The sequence below is a fragment of the Elephas maximus genome, chromosome 18 (assembly GCF_024166365.1).
Source record: "Elephas maximus indicus isolate mEleMax1 chromosome 18, mEleMax1 primary haplotype, whole genome shotgun sequence".
Lineage (NCBI taxonomy): Eukaryota > Metazoa > Chordata > Mammalia > Proboscidea > Elephantidae > Elephas > Elephas maximus.
This window is the reverse complement of record NC_064836.1, coordinates 63,062,511-63,081,452: the sequence shown is the minus strand read 5'-3', so window position 1 is coordinate 63,081,452 and position 18,942 is coordinate 63,062,511. Positions and strand designations below refer to the sequence as shown.

At 40.0% G+C, this 18,942-nt stretch overlaps 1 protein-coding gene across 1 annotated transcript in view; it reads left to right on the top strand.

Annotated features, from left to right (window-relative positions):
• The first annotated feature begins 14,314 nt into the window (after positions 1 to 14,314).
• Positions 14,315 to 18,942, top strand: part of PROS1 (protein S) — a 93,683-nt gene continuing 89,055 nt past the window's right edge. The window contains exon 1 of the mRNA XM_049857930.1: positions 14,315 to 14,604. Within this exon, the coding sequence (XP_049713887.1) occupies positions 14,529 to 14,604 (76 nt within the window). The 5' untranslated portion in view covers positions 14,315 to 14,528. The remainder of the gene's footprint in view (positions 14,605 to 18,942) is intronic.

The following is an 18,942-nucleotide window of genomic DNA, read 5'->3' as shown; positions in this document are numbered from 1 at the left end:
TCTGTTTCTGAGAAAGTGGCCCATGACTGTTAATACGTAAATCAAGGAGGAGCAGCTTGCCCTAGTATGTTTTAGACAGATTAACTGGAGACCTCCAACAGGAGAAGTCCATCCTGTATTATCTTGCTAATCATGTATTCTTTGATAGAAATTTGTTTGTCACATGTAAATTGCTCTATACCTTCTGTTTTCTCTAGACAAACTTTGTGTGCTCCTTCTAGATATATTTTATGTGATATGTCAACCTATATGGTTTAGATGATCCCTTTCCAACTGATAGTGAATTTATGTGGGCAATCTCTTGTTCAGAGTCCTGGCAAATACATGGGCAATGCACTCTGAGAGTCTTAAGATTATCTTTAGATATTCATAGTAATGATGCTAGTAAATACTAGAAAGATAAATGTTAATTTGTTACCCATTATAAAACGAGAGTCAGAAGAAATCTCATTGGTCCAACACTCAGGATATGGTTGGTAGGCTTAATTCCTACTTATAGAATATCAAAATATTTTAAGAAATTTATCAATTATCATAGAACAAATAACAGACAAAACTGCTAGAGGGATAGAAACACAACAGCGATCTTTGACTTCATTAAGCCGAGGTGACGTGAAATAACAAAATAGATGAGATTTTTTTTATTAGCCCAAGAAAGTGTAGCTTGTAGATTTATTTGGTTGGTTACCATCAAGAATAAGTACGTAGGCTAAACCATGGCAAGGAACAGTAATATTCTTAGTCTGCATAAAAGACAAAAGAAAATTTTGGGCTAAAATGTTGATGTACATTGAGTCTGCAATTGATGAGAACTTTGCTCTTATTTAAGATCCTGGTGAAGAACCAGATGGTATTCAGTGGAAAACCAGCACCATGAGTTTAAAGAGCCTGCAATGGATGTCATCTAGGAGCTTGACTAAGTCCAGGGATTGATCATTGATGTGTTATCTCCAATCTCCAATCAAAAAGAGAGAACGATTTTTAAAAATTAAAGTCATTATTCACTGTCCTTGAGCATAGAAAATGTTACCCAGCTGGATCTGGGCTCACAAGGACTCACAAGGACACATCAACTACACCCTGCAGTATAAAGACGATAGCTAAGGTAGTCATAGAAAATATTTTTTAAGGAACATTTCACATAAACCAGAACACAAAAGACTCATCTTTTTCTATTAACATTTAGTGAATAGAAAATTTGTTGGACCAATAAAGACCCTCCTGACTGTCGATTACTGAAACCTGTAGCAATGATTGTTAAGAAAGGCAATTCAAGGAGGCAGGACAAAGATGGTTGGCTAGGTAGAAGCTACCTCAGATCCCTCTTGCAAGAAAGACTCGGAAAAACAAGTGAATCGATCAAATACATGACAATCTATGAACCCTGACCATCAAACACAGATCTAAAGAGTTGACATGAGTGACAGAGACAAAGAACGAGCAACCACGGGGAAGCAATGACTGTTTTCGGAGCCTGGAGCCAGCGTCCCAGTCAGAAAACCTTGGCGCCAGGCTTTGGACTGGGCACAGGGGAGCTGAGCAGGGCATCCTGAGACAGCACAAACATGGGAGGCAGCCCTAGCACCCAGAAGTGACCTCGTGGGAAGCCCAGCCAGTGCACGCAGGCAGCACAGCAACACGGCTGACAGGAGGAGAAGTTACCGGGAGGCAGCGACGGGTTTTAGAGCTTGGAGTGCAGCATCCCAGCCGGGGAACCTTGGTGCTGGGGTTTAGACTGGGAACAGAGGAATTGACCACGGCTTCTGAGAGAGCACAAGCACAGGCCTGACCCTCGGGGGCAATTCTGACCCAGCCAACACACACAGGCTACACACCCCTCGGGAATTTCAGATACAACAGTCATCACCAAGCAAGATAAGTAACTTTGTCTATATTCCAGGGGTGCTACTCTCTCCTATCTATCTGATAACTCCCCTCCCCTTCCTAGGCGGATTCATTAACATTGGAATTTCCTGAGCCAGAGAGTGAAGTGCTTTGCGGTTTTTTTTGTTGTTTTTGTTGTTTCCTAACTCATTCTCCTGGCCTGAGAGAACAAGCAGCTACAAAAAACCCAGGGACCAAAAATCCTTCCCTGACTTCCCGAAATTGGACTAAAAATACAGAACCAGCTCCAGCCAAGCATATGAGATCCACAGTCTTGGGCTTTCATCCCTACAGGGAACAAAGTGGCTATTATAATGCAAAGGCAATTCTGATAGGGATCTGACTGTAATTGTTTCAGCAGATTACTGGAAAGACAAGTTTCCTAGGTCTGATATCTCTGCATATTAAACAGAGCCCCCACTGACCCACAATAGGGAACTGAGGGCTGAAGCTCCCCCCAGACCACCTAGCCTCCTGCCTTAGGGGTCTGAGGATGGTGACACCTACCAATCTGTAGAGGAACATGCATTGGGTGCCTAAGGTACAGTGCAGAGCCCACCCACCAAAGTGCTTTAGGAATAGAGACACACCTACCTCACTGGCACTTGGGGGAAGCCTGTCAGCATCCTGCCCCCCCGGAGTGTGACCCTCTGCTGCTACTAGTATCCGGTGCACACAACTATCACCACTACTCCTCTAGGTGGATAGGTGACAGTCTGCACCACACACTTGGTGACCCAAAATCAGATTCTACTCAAGAATAGTGAATGGACTCTTGGGCTTATATAACTGGTAACAGCCCAAACCAGCTGATAATAGGACACAAGTGATTCAAGGGCTACAACAATCAAGACAGTGCAATCTAGTAGCCCATCTATGTATATTGAAAGAAAACAAAACAAGATAAGACTCAGTGAGCAAATATAAAATAAATCATTACAACATCTTATAGATGGCTCGGAGACAGCAGTTGATATCAAACCACATGAAGAAGCAGACCATGATTGCTTCTACAACTCCCCAAATTAAAGAATCAAAATCTTTCCCAAATGAAGATACAATCCTGGAATTGCCAGATGCAGAATATAAAAAACTAATTTACAGAATGCTTCAAGACATCAGGGATGACCTCAGAAATGAAATAAGGCAATCTACAGAAAAAGCCAAGGAACACACTGATAAAGCAGTTGAAGAAATCAAAAAGATTATTCAAGAACATAGTGGAAAAATTGATAAGCTGCAAGAATCCATAGAGAGACAGCATTCAGAAATCCAAAAGATTAACAGTAAAATTACAGAATTAGACAACTCAGTAGGAAGTCAGAGGAGCAGAATCGAGCAATTGGAATGCAGAGTGGGGGAGGTGGAGGATAAGGCAATTGACACCAATATAGTTGAAGAAAAATCAGATAAAAGAATTAAAAAAATGAAGAAACCCTAAGAATCATGTGGGACTCTATCAAGAAGAATAACTTGCGTGTGATTGGAGATCCAGAACAGGGAGGGATAACACAAAATACAGAGAGAATAGTTGAAGATCTGTTGGCAGAAAACTTCCCTGACATCATGAAAGATGAAACGATATCTATCCAAGATGCTCATCAAACCCCATATACGATTGATCCAAAAAGAAAATCACCAAGACATATTATCATCAAACTTGCCAAAACCAAACATAAAGAGAAAATTTTAAAAGCAGCCAGGGATTAAAAAAAAAAAAGGTCTCCTACAAAGGAGAATCAATAAGAATGAGTTCAGACTACTCAGCAGAAACCAGGCAGTCAAGAAGGCAATGGGATAACATATATAGAGCACTGAAGGAGAAAAACTGCCAGCCAAGGATCATATATCGAGCAAAACTCTCTCTCAAATACGAAGGTGAAATTAAGACATTTACAGATAAACACAAGCTTAGAGAATTTGCAAAAACCAAACCAAAGCTACAAGAAATACTAAAGGAAATTGTTTGGTCAGAAAATCAATACTATCAGATACCAGCACAACACAAGGTCACAGAACAGAACATCCTGATGTCAACTCAAATAGAGAAATCACAAAAACAAATTAAGATTAATTTTAAAAAGAAAAAAATGCTCAAAACAGGGAATCACTGAAGTCAATATGTAAAAGATCGCAATAATCAAAAAGAGGGACTAAATACAGGAGGCATAGAACTGCCATATGGAGAGGAATACAAGGCGATATACGACAATAGAAGTTAGCATTTTACCTAGAAAAATAGGGGTAAATATTAAGGTAACCACAAAGAGGTATAATAATTCCACAACTCAAAATAAAAACCAAGAAAAACATAACGACTCAGCAAACATAAATTCAGCTACTATGAAAATGAGGAACACACAATTTGCAAAGAAAAACATCTCAGCACAAAAAAGTAAGTGGAAAAATGAAATTGTCAACAACGCACACAAAAAGGCATCAAAATGACAGCACTAAACACATACTTATCTATAATTACACTGAATGTAAATGGACTAAATGCACCAATAGACAGAGTCTCAGACTGGGTAAAGAACCATGATCCATCTATATGCTGCCTACAAGAGACACACCTTAGACTTAGAGACACAGGCAAACTAAAACTCAAAGGATGGAAAAAAATATGTCAAGCAAACAACAAGCAAAAAAGAGCAGGTATAGCAATATTAATTTCTAACAAAATAGACTTTAAAGTTAAATCCACCACAAAGGATAAAGAAGGACACTACATAATGATTAAAGGGACAGTTGACCAGGAAGATATAACCATATTAAATATTTATGCACCCGATGACAGGGCTGCAAGATACATAAAACAAACTTTAACAGAGCTGAAAAGTGAGATAGACACCTCCACAATTATAGTATGAGACTTCAACACACCACGTTCGGAGAAGGACAGGACTTCCGGTAAGAAGCTCAATATAGACACGGAAGACCTAATTGCTACCATCAACCAACTTGACCTCACAGGCTTATACAGAACACTCCACCCAACAGTGGCAAAGTATACTTTTTTTTCTAGCGTACATGGAACATTCTCTACAACAGACCACATATTAGGTCATAAAACAAACCTTTGCAGAATCCAAAACATCGAAATATTACAAAGCATCTTCTGAGATCACAAGGCCATAAAAGTGGAAATCAATAACAGAAAAACTAGGGAAAAGAAATCGAATACTTGGAAACTGAACAATACCCTGCTGAAAAAAGACTGGGTTATAGAAGACATTAAGGAGGGAATAAAGAAATTCATAGAATGCAACGAGAATGAAAACACTTCCTATCAAAACCTCTGGGACACAGCAAAAGCAGTGCTCAGAGGTCAATTTATATCAATAAATGCACACATACATAAAGAAGAAAGAGCCAAAAGCAGAGAACTGTCCCTACAACTTGAACAAACAGAAAGCGAGCAACAAAAGATCCCATCAGGCACCAGAAGAAAACAAATAATAAAAATTAGAGCTGAACTAAATGAATTAGAGAACAGAAAAACAATTGAAAGAATTAACAAAGCCAAAAGCTGGTTCTTTGAAAAAATTAACAAAATTGATAAACCATTGGCCAGAATGACTAAAGAAATACAGGAAAGGAGACAAATGACCCGAATAAGAAACGAGATGGGCCATATCACAACAGACCCAACTGAAATTAAAAGAATCATATCAGATTATTATGAAAAATTGTACTCTAACAAATTTGCAAACCTAGAAGAAATGTATGAATTCCTACAAAAACACTACCTACCTAAACTAACACAATCAGAAGTAGAACAACTAAATAGACCCATAACAAAAAAAGAGATTGAAAAGGTAATCAAAAAACTCACAACGAAAAAAAGCCGTGGCCCAGACGGCTTCACTGCAGAGTTCTACCAAACTTTCAGAGAAGAGTTAACACCACTACTACTAAAGGTATTTCAAAGCACAGAAAATGACGGAATACTACCTAACTCATTCTATGAAGCCACCATATCCCTGATACCAAAACCAGGTAAAGATACCACAGAAAAAGAAAATTACAGACCTATATCCCTCACGAACATAGATGCAAAAATCCTCAACAAAATTCTAGCCCATAGAATTCAACAACATATCAAAAAAATAATCCACCATGACCAAGTGGGATTTATACCAGGTATGTGATGCTGGTTTAATATTAGAAAAACCATTAATGTAATCCACCATATAAATAAAACAAAAGATAAAAACCTCATAATCTTATCAGTTGATGCAGGAAAGTCATTTGACAAAGTCCAACACCCATTTATGATAAAAACTCTCAGCGAAATAGGAATTGAAGGAAAATTCCTCAACATAATGAAGGGCATCTATACAAAGCCAACAGCCAACCAACATCACTCTAAATGGACAGAGCCTGAAAGCATTTCCCTTGAGAATGGGAACCGGAAAAAAACGCCCTTTATCACTGCACTTATTCAACATTGTGCTAGAGGTCCTAGCCAGAGTAATTAGGCTAGACAAAGAAATAAAGGGCATCCGGATTGGCAAGGAGGAAGTAAAATTATCTCTATTTGCAGATGACATGATCTTATACCCAGAAAACCCTAAGGAATCCTCCAGAAAACTACTGAAACTAATAGAAGAGTTTGGCAGAGTCTCAGGTTATAAGATAAACATCCAAAAATCACTTGGATTCCTCTACATCAGCAAAAAGAACATCGAAGAGAAATAACCAAATCAATACCATTCACAGTAGCCCCCAAGAAGATAAAATACTTAGGAATAAATCTTACCAAAGATGTAAAAGACCTATACAAAGAAAGCTACAAAGTTCTAGTGCAAGAAACTAAAAAGGACCTACATAAGTGGAAAAACATACCTTGCTCATGGATAGGAAGACTTAACATAGTAAAAATGTCTATTCTACCAAAAGCCATCTATACATACAATGCACTTCTGATCCAAATTACAATGACATTTTTTTAATGTGATGGAGAAACAAATCACCAACTTCATATGGAAGGGAAAGAAGCCTTGGATAAGTAAAGCATTACTGAAAAAGAAGAAGAAAGTGGAAGGCCTCACTCTACCTGATTTTAGAACATATTATACAGCCACAGTAGTCAAAACAGCCTGGTCCTGGTACAACAACAGGCACATAGACCAATGGAACAGAATTGAGAACCCAGATATAAATCCATCCACGTATGAGCAGCTGATATTTGACAAAGGCCCAGTGTCAGTTAATTGGGGACAAAACAGTCTTTTTAACAAATGGTGCTAGCATAACTGGATATCCATTTGCAAGAAAATGAAGCAGGACCCATACCTCACACCATGCACAAAAACTAACTCCAAGTGGAACAAAGACCTAAACATAAAGACTAAAATGATAAAGATCATGGAAGAAAAAATAGGGACAACGTTAGAAGCCCTAACACAAGGCATAAACAGAATACAAAACATTACCAAAAATGACGAAGAGAAACCAGATAACTGGGAGCTCCTAAAAATCAAACACCTATGCTCATCTAAAGACTTCACCAAATGAGGAAAAAGACCACCTACACACTGGGAAAGAATTTTCAGCTATGACATCTCTGACCAGCGCCTGATCTCTAAAATCTATATGATTTTGTTAAAACTCAACCATAAAAAGACAAACAACCCAATCAAGAAGTGGGCAAAGGATATGAACACGCACTTCACTAAAGAAGATATTCAGGCAGCTAACAGATACATGAGAAAATGCTCTCGATCATTAGCCATTAGAGAAATGCAGATTAAAACTACGATGAGATCCCATCTCACTCCAACAAGGCTGGCATTAATCCAAAAAACACAAAATAATAAATGTTGGAGAGGCTGCGGAGAGATTGGAACTCTTAAACACTGCTGGTGGGAATGTAAAATGGTGCAACCACGTTGGAAATCTATCTGGCGTTTTCTTAAAAAGTTAGAAATACAACTAGCATACAACCCAGAAATCCCACTCCTTGGAATATACCCTAGAGAAATAAGAGCCTTCACACAAACAGATATATGCACACCCATGTTTATTGCAGCACTGTTTACAATAGCAAAAAGCTGGAAGCAACCAAGGTGTACATCAACAGATGTATGGTTAAATAAATTATGGTATATTCACACAATGGAATACTATGCATAGCTAAAGAACAGTGACAAATCTGTGAAACATTTCATAACTTGGAGGAACCTGGAAGGTATTATGCTGAGCGAAATCAGTCAGAGGCAAAAGGACAAATATTGCATAAGACCACTAGTATAAGATCTTGAGAAATAGTATAAACTGAGAAGAACACATACTTTTGTGGTTATGAGGGTGGAAGGGAGGGAGGGTGGGAGAGGGTTATTTACTGATTAGTTAGTAGATAAGAACTACTTTAGGTGAAGGGAAGGACAATACTCAATACATGGAAGGTCAGCTCAACTGGACTGGACCAAAAGCAAAGTAATTTCCGGGATAATCTGAAGGCTTTGAAGGTCAGCGGAGCAGGGGCAGGGGGTTTGGGAACTATGGCTTAAGGGGACTTCTAAGTCAACTGGCAAAATAATTCTATTATGAAAACATTCTGCATTCCACTTTGAAGTGTGGCGTCTGGGGTCTCAAATGCTAACAAGCGGCCATCTAAGATGCATCAATTGGTCTCAACCCACCTGGGTCAAAGGAGAATAAAGAACACCAAGGTCACCCAATAACTATGAGCCCAAGAGACATAAAGAGCCACATGAACCAGAGACTTACATCATCCTGAGACCAGAAGAACTAGACGGTGCCTGGCCACAAACGATGACTGCCCTGACAGGAAGCACAAAAGAGAACCCCTGAGGGAGCAGAAGATCAGTGGGATGCAGACCCAAAATTCTCATAAAAAGACCAGACTTAATAGTCTGACTGAGACTAGAAGAATCCCGGCAGTCATGGTCCCCAAACCTTCTGTTGGCCCAGGACGGGAACCATTCCCGAAGACAACTCATCAGACATGGAAGGGACTGGACAATGGGTAGGAGAGAGATGCTGATGAAGAGTGAGCTACTTGTATCAGGTGGACACTTGAGACTGTGTTGGCATCTCCTGTTTGGAGGGGAGATGGGAGGGTAGAGAGGGTTAGAAACTGGCAAAACCATCAGGAAAGGAGAGACTGGAAGGAGGGAGCAGGAGACTCATTAGGGGGAGAGTAAGTGGAAGTATGGAGTAAGGTGTATATAAGCTTATATGTGACAGACTGACTTGATTTGTAAACTTTCACTTAAAGCACAATAAAAATTATTTAAAAAAAAAAAAAGAAAGGCAATTCAAAATGTAAGATCACAATTTCTAACCAATCTGTGAAAAAGTAAAGATTTCAATGATTTTGTGCTTTTTGTAAAGTGACTCTGCAACTTTCTTTGGACTTGGGCAGACCTGGCTCTTTGTGGCAGCATGCTTGTCCATTTTCCCATTCTTGCTTATTCTATAGTATTCCTTAGACTTGGACAGACATGGCTCTACAAACATGCTTGTCCACTTCTCACTTTTGCCGTTTTGGATACATGAACCAGCTAAAAGATTTAAGTGGCTATTCAAGAGACAAAACAAAGACAGGTACACGAGCATCATAAAAATAAGTGCTGTAGAGGTGTTAAGAACCGTTTTTGCTCTAGCCCTTTCAATAATTTTTTATTTTAACATTTACTTGCAGTGTTCTTCTTTCTATTCAAGCTTATGTGTCTTGGTGTATGCCTCAATGAGTTGGTGCCTTCTCCCTGAAGGGTAGAGTCATTTCAAGTGATTCAAAAGTTCCAGCTCCAACCCATTCCCGATAGTGAGACTGCCAGCCCTCACAGGTCTTTAGGGCAGGCAGAATGAGATTTTTACTCGGTTAGGCAGGCCAGCGTCCCTTGACAGCTTGAAGAAGCTACAGAAGAAGAGACCTCCAACCGAATTCTCTTTAAGAATAAAGAGTATAAATCTCTCACGGGGGTTTGAGACAGGTAGGATTAACTGTGCTTGCAGAACAAAAACAGCTGTTAAAATGTTACCATCTAGAAGTTGGGAAAACAGGAATCACATCCTGTAAACATGAAATAAGGTTGAAATATCCCTTGAATTACTATCTCCTTCTTAGTGTTATTTTTCCCCCCTTTACAGGCTCCAAAAGTGCAGAAGAACAAAGTGTGACCACTGTTTAACCTTCCTTAGCCCGCCGAAGAGGGAGACATAGTGCTGAAGATCAGTGTGCCTACGCTAAGACGGCGAAGTATTGCTGAAGATCAGTGTGCCTACGCTAAGACGGCGATGTATTGCTGAAGATCAGTGTGCCTACGCTAAGACGGCGACGTATTGCTGAAGATCAGTGTGCCTACGCTAAGACGGCGACGCAGTGCTGAAGATCAGTGTGCCTATGCTAAGACGGCGACGCAGTGCTGAAGATCAGTGTGCCTACGCTAAGACGGCGACACAGTGCTGAAGATCAGTGTGCCTACACTAAGATGGCGATGTAGTGCTGAAGATCAGTGTGCCTACGCTAAGACGGCAACACAGTGCTGAAGATCAGTGTGCCTACGCTAAGACGGCGACACAGTGCTGAAGATCAGTGTGCCTACACTAAGATGGCGACGTAGTGCTGAAGATCAGTGTGCCTACGCTAAGACGGCAACACAGTGCTGAAGATCAGTGTGCCTACGCTAAGATGGCGATGTAGTGCTGAAGATCAGTGTGCCTACGCTAAGACGGTGACACAGTGCTGAAGATCAGTGTGCCTATGCTAAGATGGTGACATAATGCTGAAGATCAGTGTGCCTACGCTATATTCCATAATTAGTGATACCAAGAGCTGCCGAGAGGGCTCCATCTTGAATATCAGTGGGCTCCATCTTGGATTCCAGATGTGCATGCAACCTAATTATTATGCACCGCCATTCTTAGAAGTGTCCACCCCTTGAAAGAAACCCACTAAATATTCATTACTGTATTGTCTCCCTTGCTTCCCTTTTCGAGTCAATCTTTTGGAGAGGCATGAGCCCTCACTGACTTATTTTACTTGTCACAAGCAAAATAAACCTGTTAGAGTTGAACACAAAATTGTCTCCTCTATGTATTCTTACAAGAGAAAGACAAGGACCCATTAAGTCCAGAGGTCCTCCATACCCACAGCGGTAACGGGATGACTCCAAGTTTTTTATCATAAGTGATTTGAAGAGCGGGGATGGTATTATTTGAGACTGGAAAGACTTGATGGAGCAAGTTTTGGGAGTAGGAGTTAAATTTCAAACGTATTTTAGCTATATATTTAGAATCGAACTGAAATTTTGCTGAATACAATTGACCAAGTGTTAATCAACATTTAGCTAAAGTCAGATATCACCCATCACAGAGTGACTTCTGAGATACAATTTAAAACCTAAATTTTTAACCACAGACATATTTAATTTTATTGTCGAACATTTCAGTAGATAATTTTTTAAAGTTTGACATTACAGTGTAGGACACACAATTTTTTACCATTGACAAACATTGCTGGCACTGTGATGCACAGTTGTGGTGTGACAAAGATACTCACTTTTAACTAAAATTTTTGGAAAACGAAGATTATTTTTTAGACACTTTGTTATTGCAATAAGGTTCTTGCCTCTCACTGGTCAAGAATGAGCAGGTAAGGCACAGGCATGTGGTTTATCCACAACAGCAAAGCTTTATCGAAGAGGTTTGCAAGCGGAGACGAGGAGGGCCTAGAGCAAAGCATACCCCTGTCTCACAGAAGGAAAGACAAGCCTGAGTTTTTAAAAGTTATTCTTGGGCGGGAAAAGATTCACGTTTATTCATAGACACAGGTGGGGATATATTAACTAAGGTGCGTGCCCAGCAGCTTTCCAAGATGGCTCCTGTCCCGGAGGCCTCTGGGATTCGTAGCAGGACTTATTATGGGGTGTCACACCTGTGCAGTCTCTCACTCCCAGGGTTCGATTCTCTGGCGGGGGCTGTAGCCCCTCACTGCCCCTGGTGGAAAGTCACACAGCGGTCACGGGTCACAGGTGGATGTTCTGCGCATGTCCCTGGGCCTGGTCTTCTCCAGCTGCTTCTGAAAGGCAACTTTAAAGAAGTTTGCAGGCTATTTTTAGATACCCTGCCCCACTGTTCTGGGGAATGGCTTTGTTTCTGCGCCCTGGCCCATTTCTTGTTACTTTGTTTGCAGATTTGGGGGGCCCCTCTGTTCCTTGTCTTAATAGGTCTCTAGGTTCCACACTCAACCCCCTATTACCTCCCCGATAGTATAGTCTATTTCTCTTTTACTTGCTTCTCTCCTAACCAAACCACTCTCTTTGCTATTCCACAAACAGGCACCCTCCCAATCTCAGGGCCTTTGCTCCCTGTCTTACTCTGTGTTCCCCTAACATTTCTTTTTTTTTTTGTACTTCTTTTTTATGCCTATATTGGAGACGATTTTGTTCTGGATCTTAATTGATTTTGTAGGTTTTCCCACCTTGTGAAATTTTGAGGTCCCAAAATACTCTTAATTCTTCCTCAAAAGATGAGGAGATTCTCCGAGGGGACTTCTACTTGAAAGACTACTACAGGTAGTCCCTGACTTACTTTTGGGTTCTGTTCCATCGACTCTGACACAAGTCTGTTCTGACCTAAGTCAAACGCCTTTTTTTCTTCTTTTTTAGGTTTCACTATTATTACCTTTTATTATCAGTATCTTTATAAACATGATCTTTATTTGTCTTTGATAGTTGCAAACATTACATATAAACTTTCAAATACATTTTAACATTGTATGTAGCACGTATCACTAATAATAAGATTAAGCAAAAAAAAAAAAAAGATGGTGGTAAGCACGGATTGTCAGTAACTTGAAGACGCCGTAAGTCCTAGACTACCTGTAGCCTAAATGAATTTAAATATTTAATAATTAAACATAGTACTTAAAAGTTATTTTGTTTAATGTTAAGTATGCTAGCAGTGGGAATTGACTTGATGGCAACGGGTTTGGTTTTTTGGGGTTTATGCTAGCACACCAAACAATTCTACAGAGATATGAATTGTACTTATATTTAATTTACTTAAGACTGGGGATGAAGCCGTGAAAAGAATGACATGGTGGAGGCCAGAGTCACACAAACCAAGAAAGAAAATAATTTAAAGATGGGATGGGTCATAAATATACTTGGTAACTCTTTTTTTTGAATGAAACAAAAAAAAAAAAACAAAAAACAAACTCATGGCCATCAAGTGGATTCCAACTCATAGCCACCCTACAGTGAGTTTGGTTTTTTGAGTAAGTGAATAAAAATCCTCCAGTCCCTATACTTATCAGGGGAAAAAAAAAAAGTGACTCAAATCAGCTTCCATCCAGCTGGATCACAAAACCATAGAAAGTTACAACTTTCTATGAACTATTATCTGCCCGTTGAATTTCACTTACACATAGGAACTCCGTTGATATTTTCATTCAGGCAAGAATAATAGAAGTAATAGTAGTAAACATGCATTGAGTAATTACTATTTAACACACACACTCATTGCTTTACATAGCCAGTAACATGCTTTACATGTTACCTCTTAAATCCTGACAGCAACACTATAAGTCCTACTATTATTATCCCCATTTTACAGATGACACACTGAGGCTTAGAAAGGTTAAAAGGTTTGGTTCAGGTTACCCAGCTAGTACAAGGCAGCATACTAAGACTTAAGCCCAAGCAGTTTAGCTCCAAAGGCAACTTTAGACACTAAGTAACATATTTCAAAGGTTTTTTTTTTTTTTATGCCTAAGGACAAAAGGGAAACCCTGGTGGCTAGTGATTAAGTGCTATGGCTGCTAACCAAAGAGTCGGCAGTTTGAATCCACCCAGGCGCTCCGTGGAAACTCTATGGGGCAGTTCTACTCTGTCCTATATGGTCGCTGTGAATCGGGATCGACTCGACAGTACTGGGTTTTGGTTAAGGAAAAGCTAGAGTATGCAAAAAAAAAAAAAAAAAAAAAAAACCTGTTTAAAGATAATAGAATTTGAAACATTCTGTCAACCTCCCCAAACATTATTTACTACGTATGATTTTTTAGCCCATAAATGCAAGAACAAAATAAAAATGCTGATGATCAAAACCACCCCTTTTGCTCCCCTAGCCTCCTTAAGTCTTCATCAGCTTCCAGTTTCTGGTTGAATAGCCTCATACTCAATGTCCATGTCTCGGAAATTCTCCTTCTGAACAAAGAGACCCTGCAGTCCTCTGAATCTTCGAAGTTCTCTTGGCCACCTAGCTTCCTACCCCAGTCTTCCAGTTCGCTTTTTGTTTTTACTGCGTTCCCCTGTTCCCTTGAGCTTCAAAAACTTCACATTCAGAGAACCGCAACTATGCAACTCAGGCACCAGCAAGGAACACTGTCTCCACAGTGTTTACTAGGCCTCCAACACTCGCCCTCCCCCTCCACCCAGCTCCGAGAAGCTTCCAGGAAATGTCCTTGTTATCACTCCCCTCCCGGGCTGGGGGCTGGGAGCGGGCGGTCCCCTCCGCCCCCAGCTCGGGCTGCTCCCTGGAGCTCGCTCAGGCGCCGCCGCGCCGCAGTCCACGGCGAGTGGCACCCGGACCTGCAGCTCCGCCGCGCGCCGAGCGCTCAAGTCCCGCCGCGCCACGCCACCGTCCCAGTGCGCGCCTCCGCCCGCTTTGCAATGAGGGTCCCCAGTAGGCGCTGCGTAGCGCTGCTGGCATGCCTTGCCTTAGTGCTTTCTCTCTCAGAGGCAAACTGTGAGTAATCAACAACGCCTTTTCTTCTCCTTGCCCCAGTAATGCCAACTGAACTACGTGCCCTGGTGGGTCGGATTTTCTTTTCTAGGACTGCAGCTTCCTACGGAGTTTCCCGTAAGTCCCTACAGCCAGACGGCCGTTGGAAGCAGCCGTAGATCTAGGGGACAGCGTAATGGTGGGGCAGAGTCAATATTTACCCTGCTCTGGGAATCATGTGTTGCCTACCGGACAGATGCAACAAACTGGGTGACACTAAGCATCAGTAAAGGAATTAGAAAATCTACCTATTTCCCGTCAACAGCTGAAGTTCCCAGTCAGGACAAGGACAGGCACATTCCAGTAAGGAGTGAATGGCATCCCAGTGTGTCTCCCCTTTGTACAAGCGCCTGCCCTCAAACAACACCCCCTCCCGCAACTTCCCTTTTGCAATTTCTGGACTTTGAGCTTAATTTGTTTCTATCGCATTGACAAATGTTTTAGGATGATGGAGGGTGTTTTTTTTTTTTTTTAATAACAGTAGGCAAATGTCATTTTCTAACGTTGAAATAAAAAAGACTGTTAAATATTGTATTTCTCAGGCCATTTTGTACTGAGGATTTTTGACACCGAGTGCCACTGATCTGAAGTTGTGGCATGAATTCTTTGTACTTTATCTTTGTATTTTCAGTTCTTTATGTTCCCATTCCTGAATTCATGGCAGGATATTGAGCTTTTCTGAAAAATATGAGGAATAACAAGGCACTTAGTGCCTTTCATTTGTCAGTTTATAAAACTTTATAAGAAGTTCAAGCAGCTTCATTGATTTAAAATGCTTACTTGTGCTGTTTTATTTTCAGGAGTTGACATGGGAAAGGTCAACTCTGAATTACAAAGAACATTTAGGCTTCCTAGGTGCCAAAGTAAACTTTGCAAAGATTCCGGGGGAGTTAAATAAGAATTTACTAACATTTTACTTTGTTTTACTAATTAGCGATCAAAATGAATGAGATAGCTTGAAATTCCAATTTAAAGACTATTGTTGTTAGGTGCCTTCAAGTCATTCCCGACTAATAGCTACCCTAGGTGCAACACAGTGCAGCACTGCCCGGTCATGCACCATCCTCACAACCGTTGTTATGCTTGACCTGATTGTTGCACCCACTGTGTGGGTCCATTTAACCATCATTTTTAATTTTTATATTGTTATATTATACTTCGTTATTCAAGTCCCCATCTTTATGTGGACTATATGCACTAACACATTAGCTATATAATTCATTAGGACAGTCAAATACTTGCCTGGTAACCAGTGTTTTGAAGAGGAGAAAGAGAAAAAAAAAAAAAAAGTGGCTTGCCACACTTAATGCTTGTCATCACGGGAATTTGCCAAGTCCTTTCTTTTTGTAGAGATTCTTACATTTCTACTGACTCTAGACAGAGTTAAGAATTGTGTGTGTGTATTCTGCACAAGTATTTAAACCCTATATATGGAGAATTATACTTTATATAAATAGACATTGATAAAGAAAGTAATTTTACAAGTATATGACAGGAAGAACACTTGACCTTATAATGTCTTTGTTTAGAAAAGTATGGTAGCTTAACAGAATTAAAAATCAGCTCCAGTTTACTGATGATGAAACTGAGATGCCAATTTTTTTTTAACTCTCTAAGATTTGAAGTTTGAGATAGAACTCCAAACATTTGATTAAAAAACCAAAAAAGAAACCAAACCCATTGCCATTGACTGGATTCCAACTTATAGTGCCACTATGGGACGCAGAGTAGAACTGATCCATAGGGTTTCCAAGGACCAGCTGGTGGGTTTGAACTGCTGACCTTTTGGTTAGCAGCCATAGCTCTTAACCACTATACCACCAGGGCTCCAAATACTGGATTAGTAATCCATTATTTAGTCCACAGAGGCACAGTTTCCATACAAAGGAAAAGTTTACAAATCATAGACTTACAGTTTCGAGGGAGATGTTAGAAATCATCTAGTTCAACTTCATTTAATAATAAAGAAGCTGTTCAGAGATGTTAACTGACTTTGCAAAGTTATTTGACAAATTTACATATTTAAAAGAAATTTGTACTCCATTTTACTTGTTGAGTGTATTATTAATAGATATATATGTATGTATGTGTATATATTTTATATATATATGTATACACACACACACAGAGGAGCCTTGGTGGCACAATGGTTAAGCTTTCACCTGCTAACCAAAAGGTCTGAGATTCAAACCCATAAGCTGCTTCTTGGGAGAAAAGACCTGGTGATCTGCACCTAGGAAACTCTACAGGACAGTTCTACTCTGTCCTATAGGGTATTTATGAGTCGGAATCGACTCAAAGGCACACAACAACAACAACAACAAACATATATGTATATATTCTTTATACATATTTTTATATCCTTTCTCACAAAGATTTGGGCTCGGGGAGGAGAAAGAGCATAGAAAGAGGATGTCCCCTTTTGGCTGTGCTCATTTGGCCCTATCCAGACTTTCACTTCTGGGTGGGTGTAGTCTACCCTTGACATTACTGACTCATATTTTCCTTCTATTTTTATACCCTTGTCTTCTCTAACTATTCCATTCACTATGTATCTATGGTTCTTAAATTCTGTTTACTTCAAAGTCTAAAATACTGTACTGATAGGTTTTATCAAGGTTGGGTTAGAACTGGGGTCAGTCCTGGAAGAGTTAGAGACAATTTCCATTATACAACAATGATAAGAAACCATATGCCATGTTCTCATCATTAATCCCATGTTAGGCAACACAGTGATATTTTTCATGACAGACCCTTTCTGTTCATTTACTTTCGTATCCTCTTTATAGTTTAGTGTTCTATATAAATATTTAAACTTTCAAAATATGTGAAGCCCAATAATGAATCAGCTAGAATTCTTTCCCTGCAATCAACAGTAATCAACTCTTGCTAAAGCCAAAAAAAGAAAAAGCAGAGTGGCCTTATTGGAAAGCTATTGGATAGCTCATCAATCTGAACAGCCTGCTGAGTAAACACTGGGGATTTCCAGGGATGAATTACCCAATAATCAAGATAAGCACAAGCTTACTTATGAAAGATGTGGTGAAACCCTTTGTGAAATTGTGTGCTACAAATTAGTAAGTAAACACAAGTAAACCCATGCGTATATAACACCTTGTCTCTTACTTGAGCAGAAATATCTCAACATGACCTAGATTGTTGCTGAAAATAGTCTACACTTAGGAACTGGGGAGGAAATTGCATTTAGGAGTTCAAGTCTGTTTGGGCCTGTACTTAGATAATTTTGGAACAGAATTCTGCTTGTCAACTAACCCCGGTAAGCCTAACCAGTATACCATAAAATCAGTATACCATAGATGTGTTTTACTTCCCCAAAGGCTAGTATCTAATTATTACTAAAAGTGTTTGGAATCCCTCTCCTTACCACAGTCACCCAGGTAAGAGAGTTTGTTTTGCTTTGTGGAAAACTAATAGAAAGGTTCACGGTGTAGAAATTGCTTCTTCAGGGATATCTCCCCCTCCTCCGTTCAGCAGGCTTTGGATCAGTAAGCTGACTCAAGATTGGTAATTAGATGAGAGGCAATGATTTTCTAGTATTGTGGCTTAAGTATAGCCCCTAATTGCTAACCCAGGGAGTTTTGGTTTTAAAAATTTCAATTAAGAATGTTGTGAGTTGCTTGTTTATTTCATTCTAGGGAGATCTCTTCTTATTAAAACTTGCTCCAAGATCGAATAACTACAGTTACCCTGACTTTTGTTCAGATGAGTAAGAACTGCTAACTAAGCTCAGCTACTCAAGGTTCCTCCCATTCCACTTGAGATCTGGGAGCCCACTTCCACTGCAGTTTTACCAACCACCATTTCCAGTTTAGGGAGAACATGCAGTAATATGCTTTCTTAAATTCCAATGATTTCCTCAATAATCTACTTCTTGTGATAATGCTACAGCCAAAAATGCACTGGCCCTGTTCACATTTTATATTTTATAAGTGATGGGATAAGGGAAGAAAACAAAAATAATTGGTATATCCAAACCAAAAACTAAACCCAGTGCCATCGAGTCGATTCCAACTCATAGTGACCCTATAGGACAGAGTAGGACTGCCCCATAGAGTTTCCAAGGAGAGCCGGGTGGATTTGAACTGCCATCCCTTTGGTTAGAAGCCATAGCACTTAACCACTATGCTACCAGGGTTTCCAATTGGTATATACATATATTCAATTACAGTCCTCATTTCTGCAACTGGTCACATGGTTGTAACTGGTATTTAGAGCTACCTTCTTGAGCCATCCATTCCGTATTCCTTTTACCCTCAGCAAGCACATAGGCTAGTCATAGTT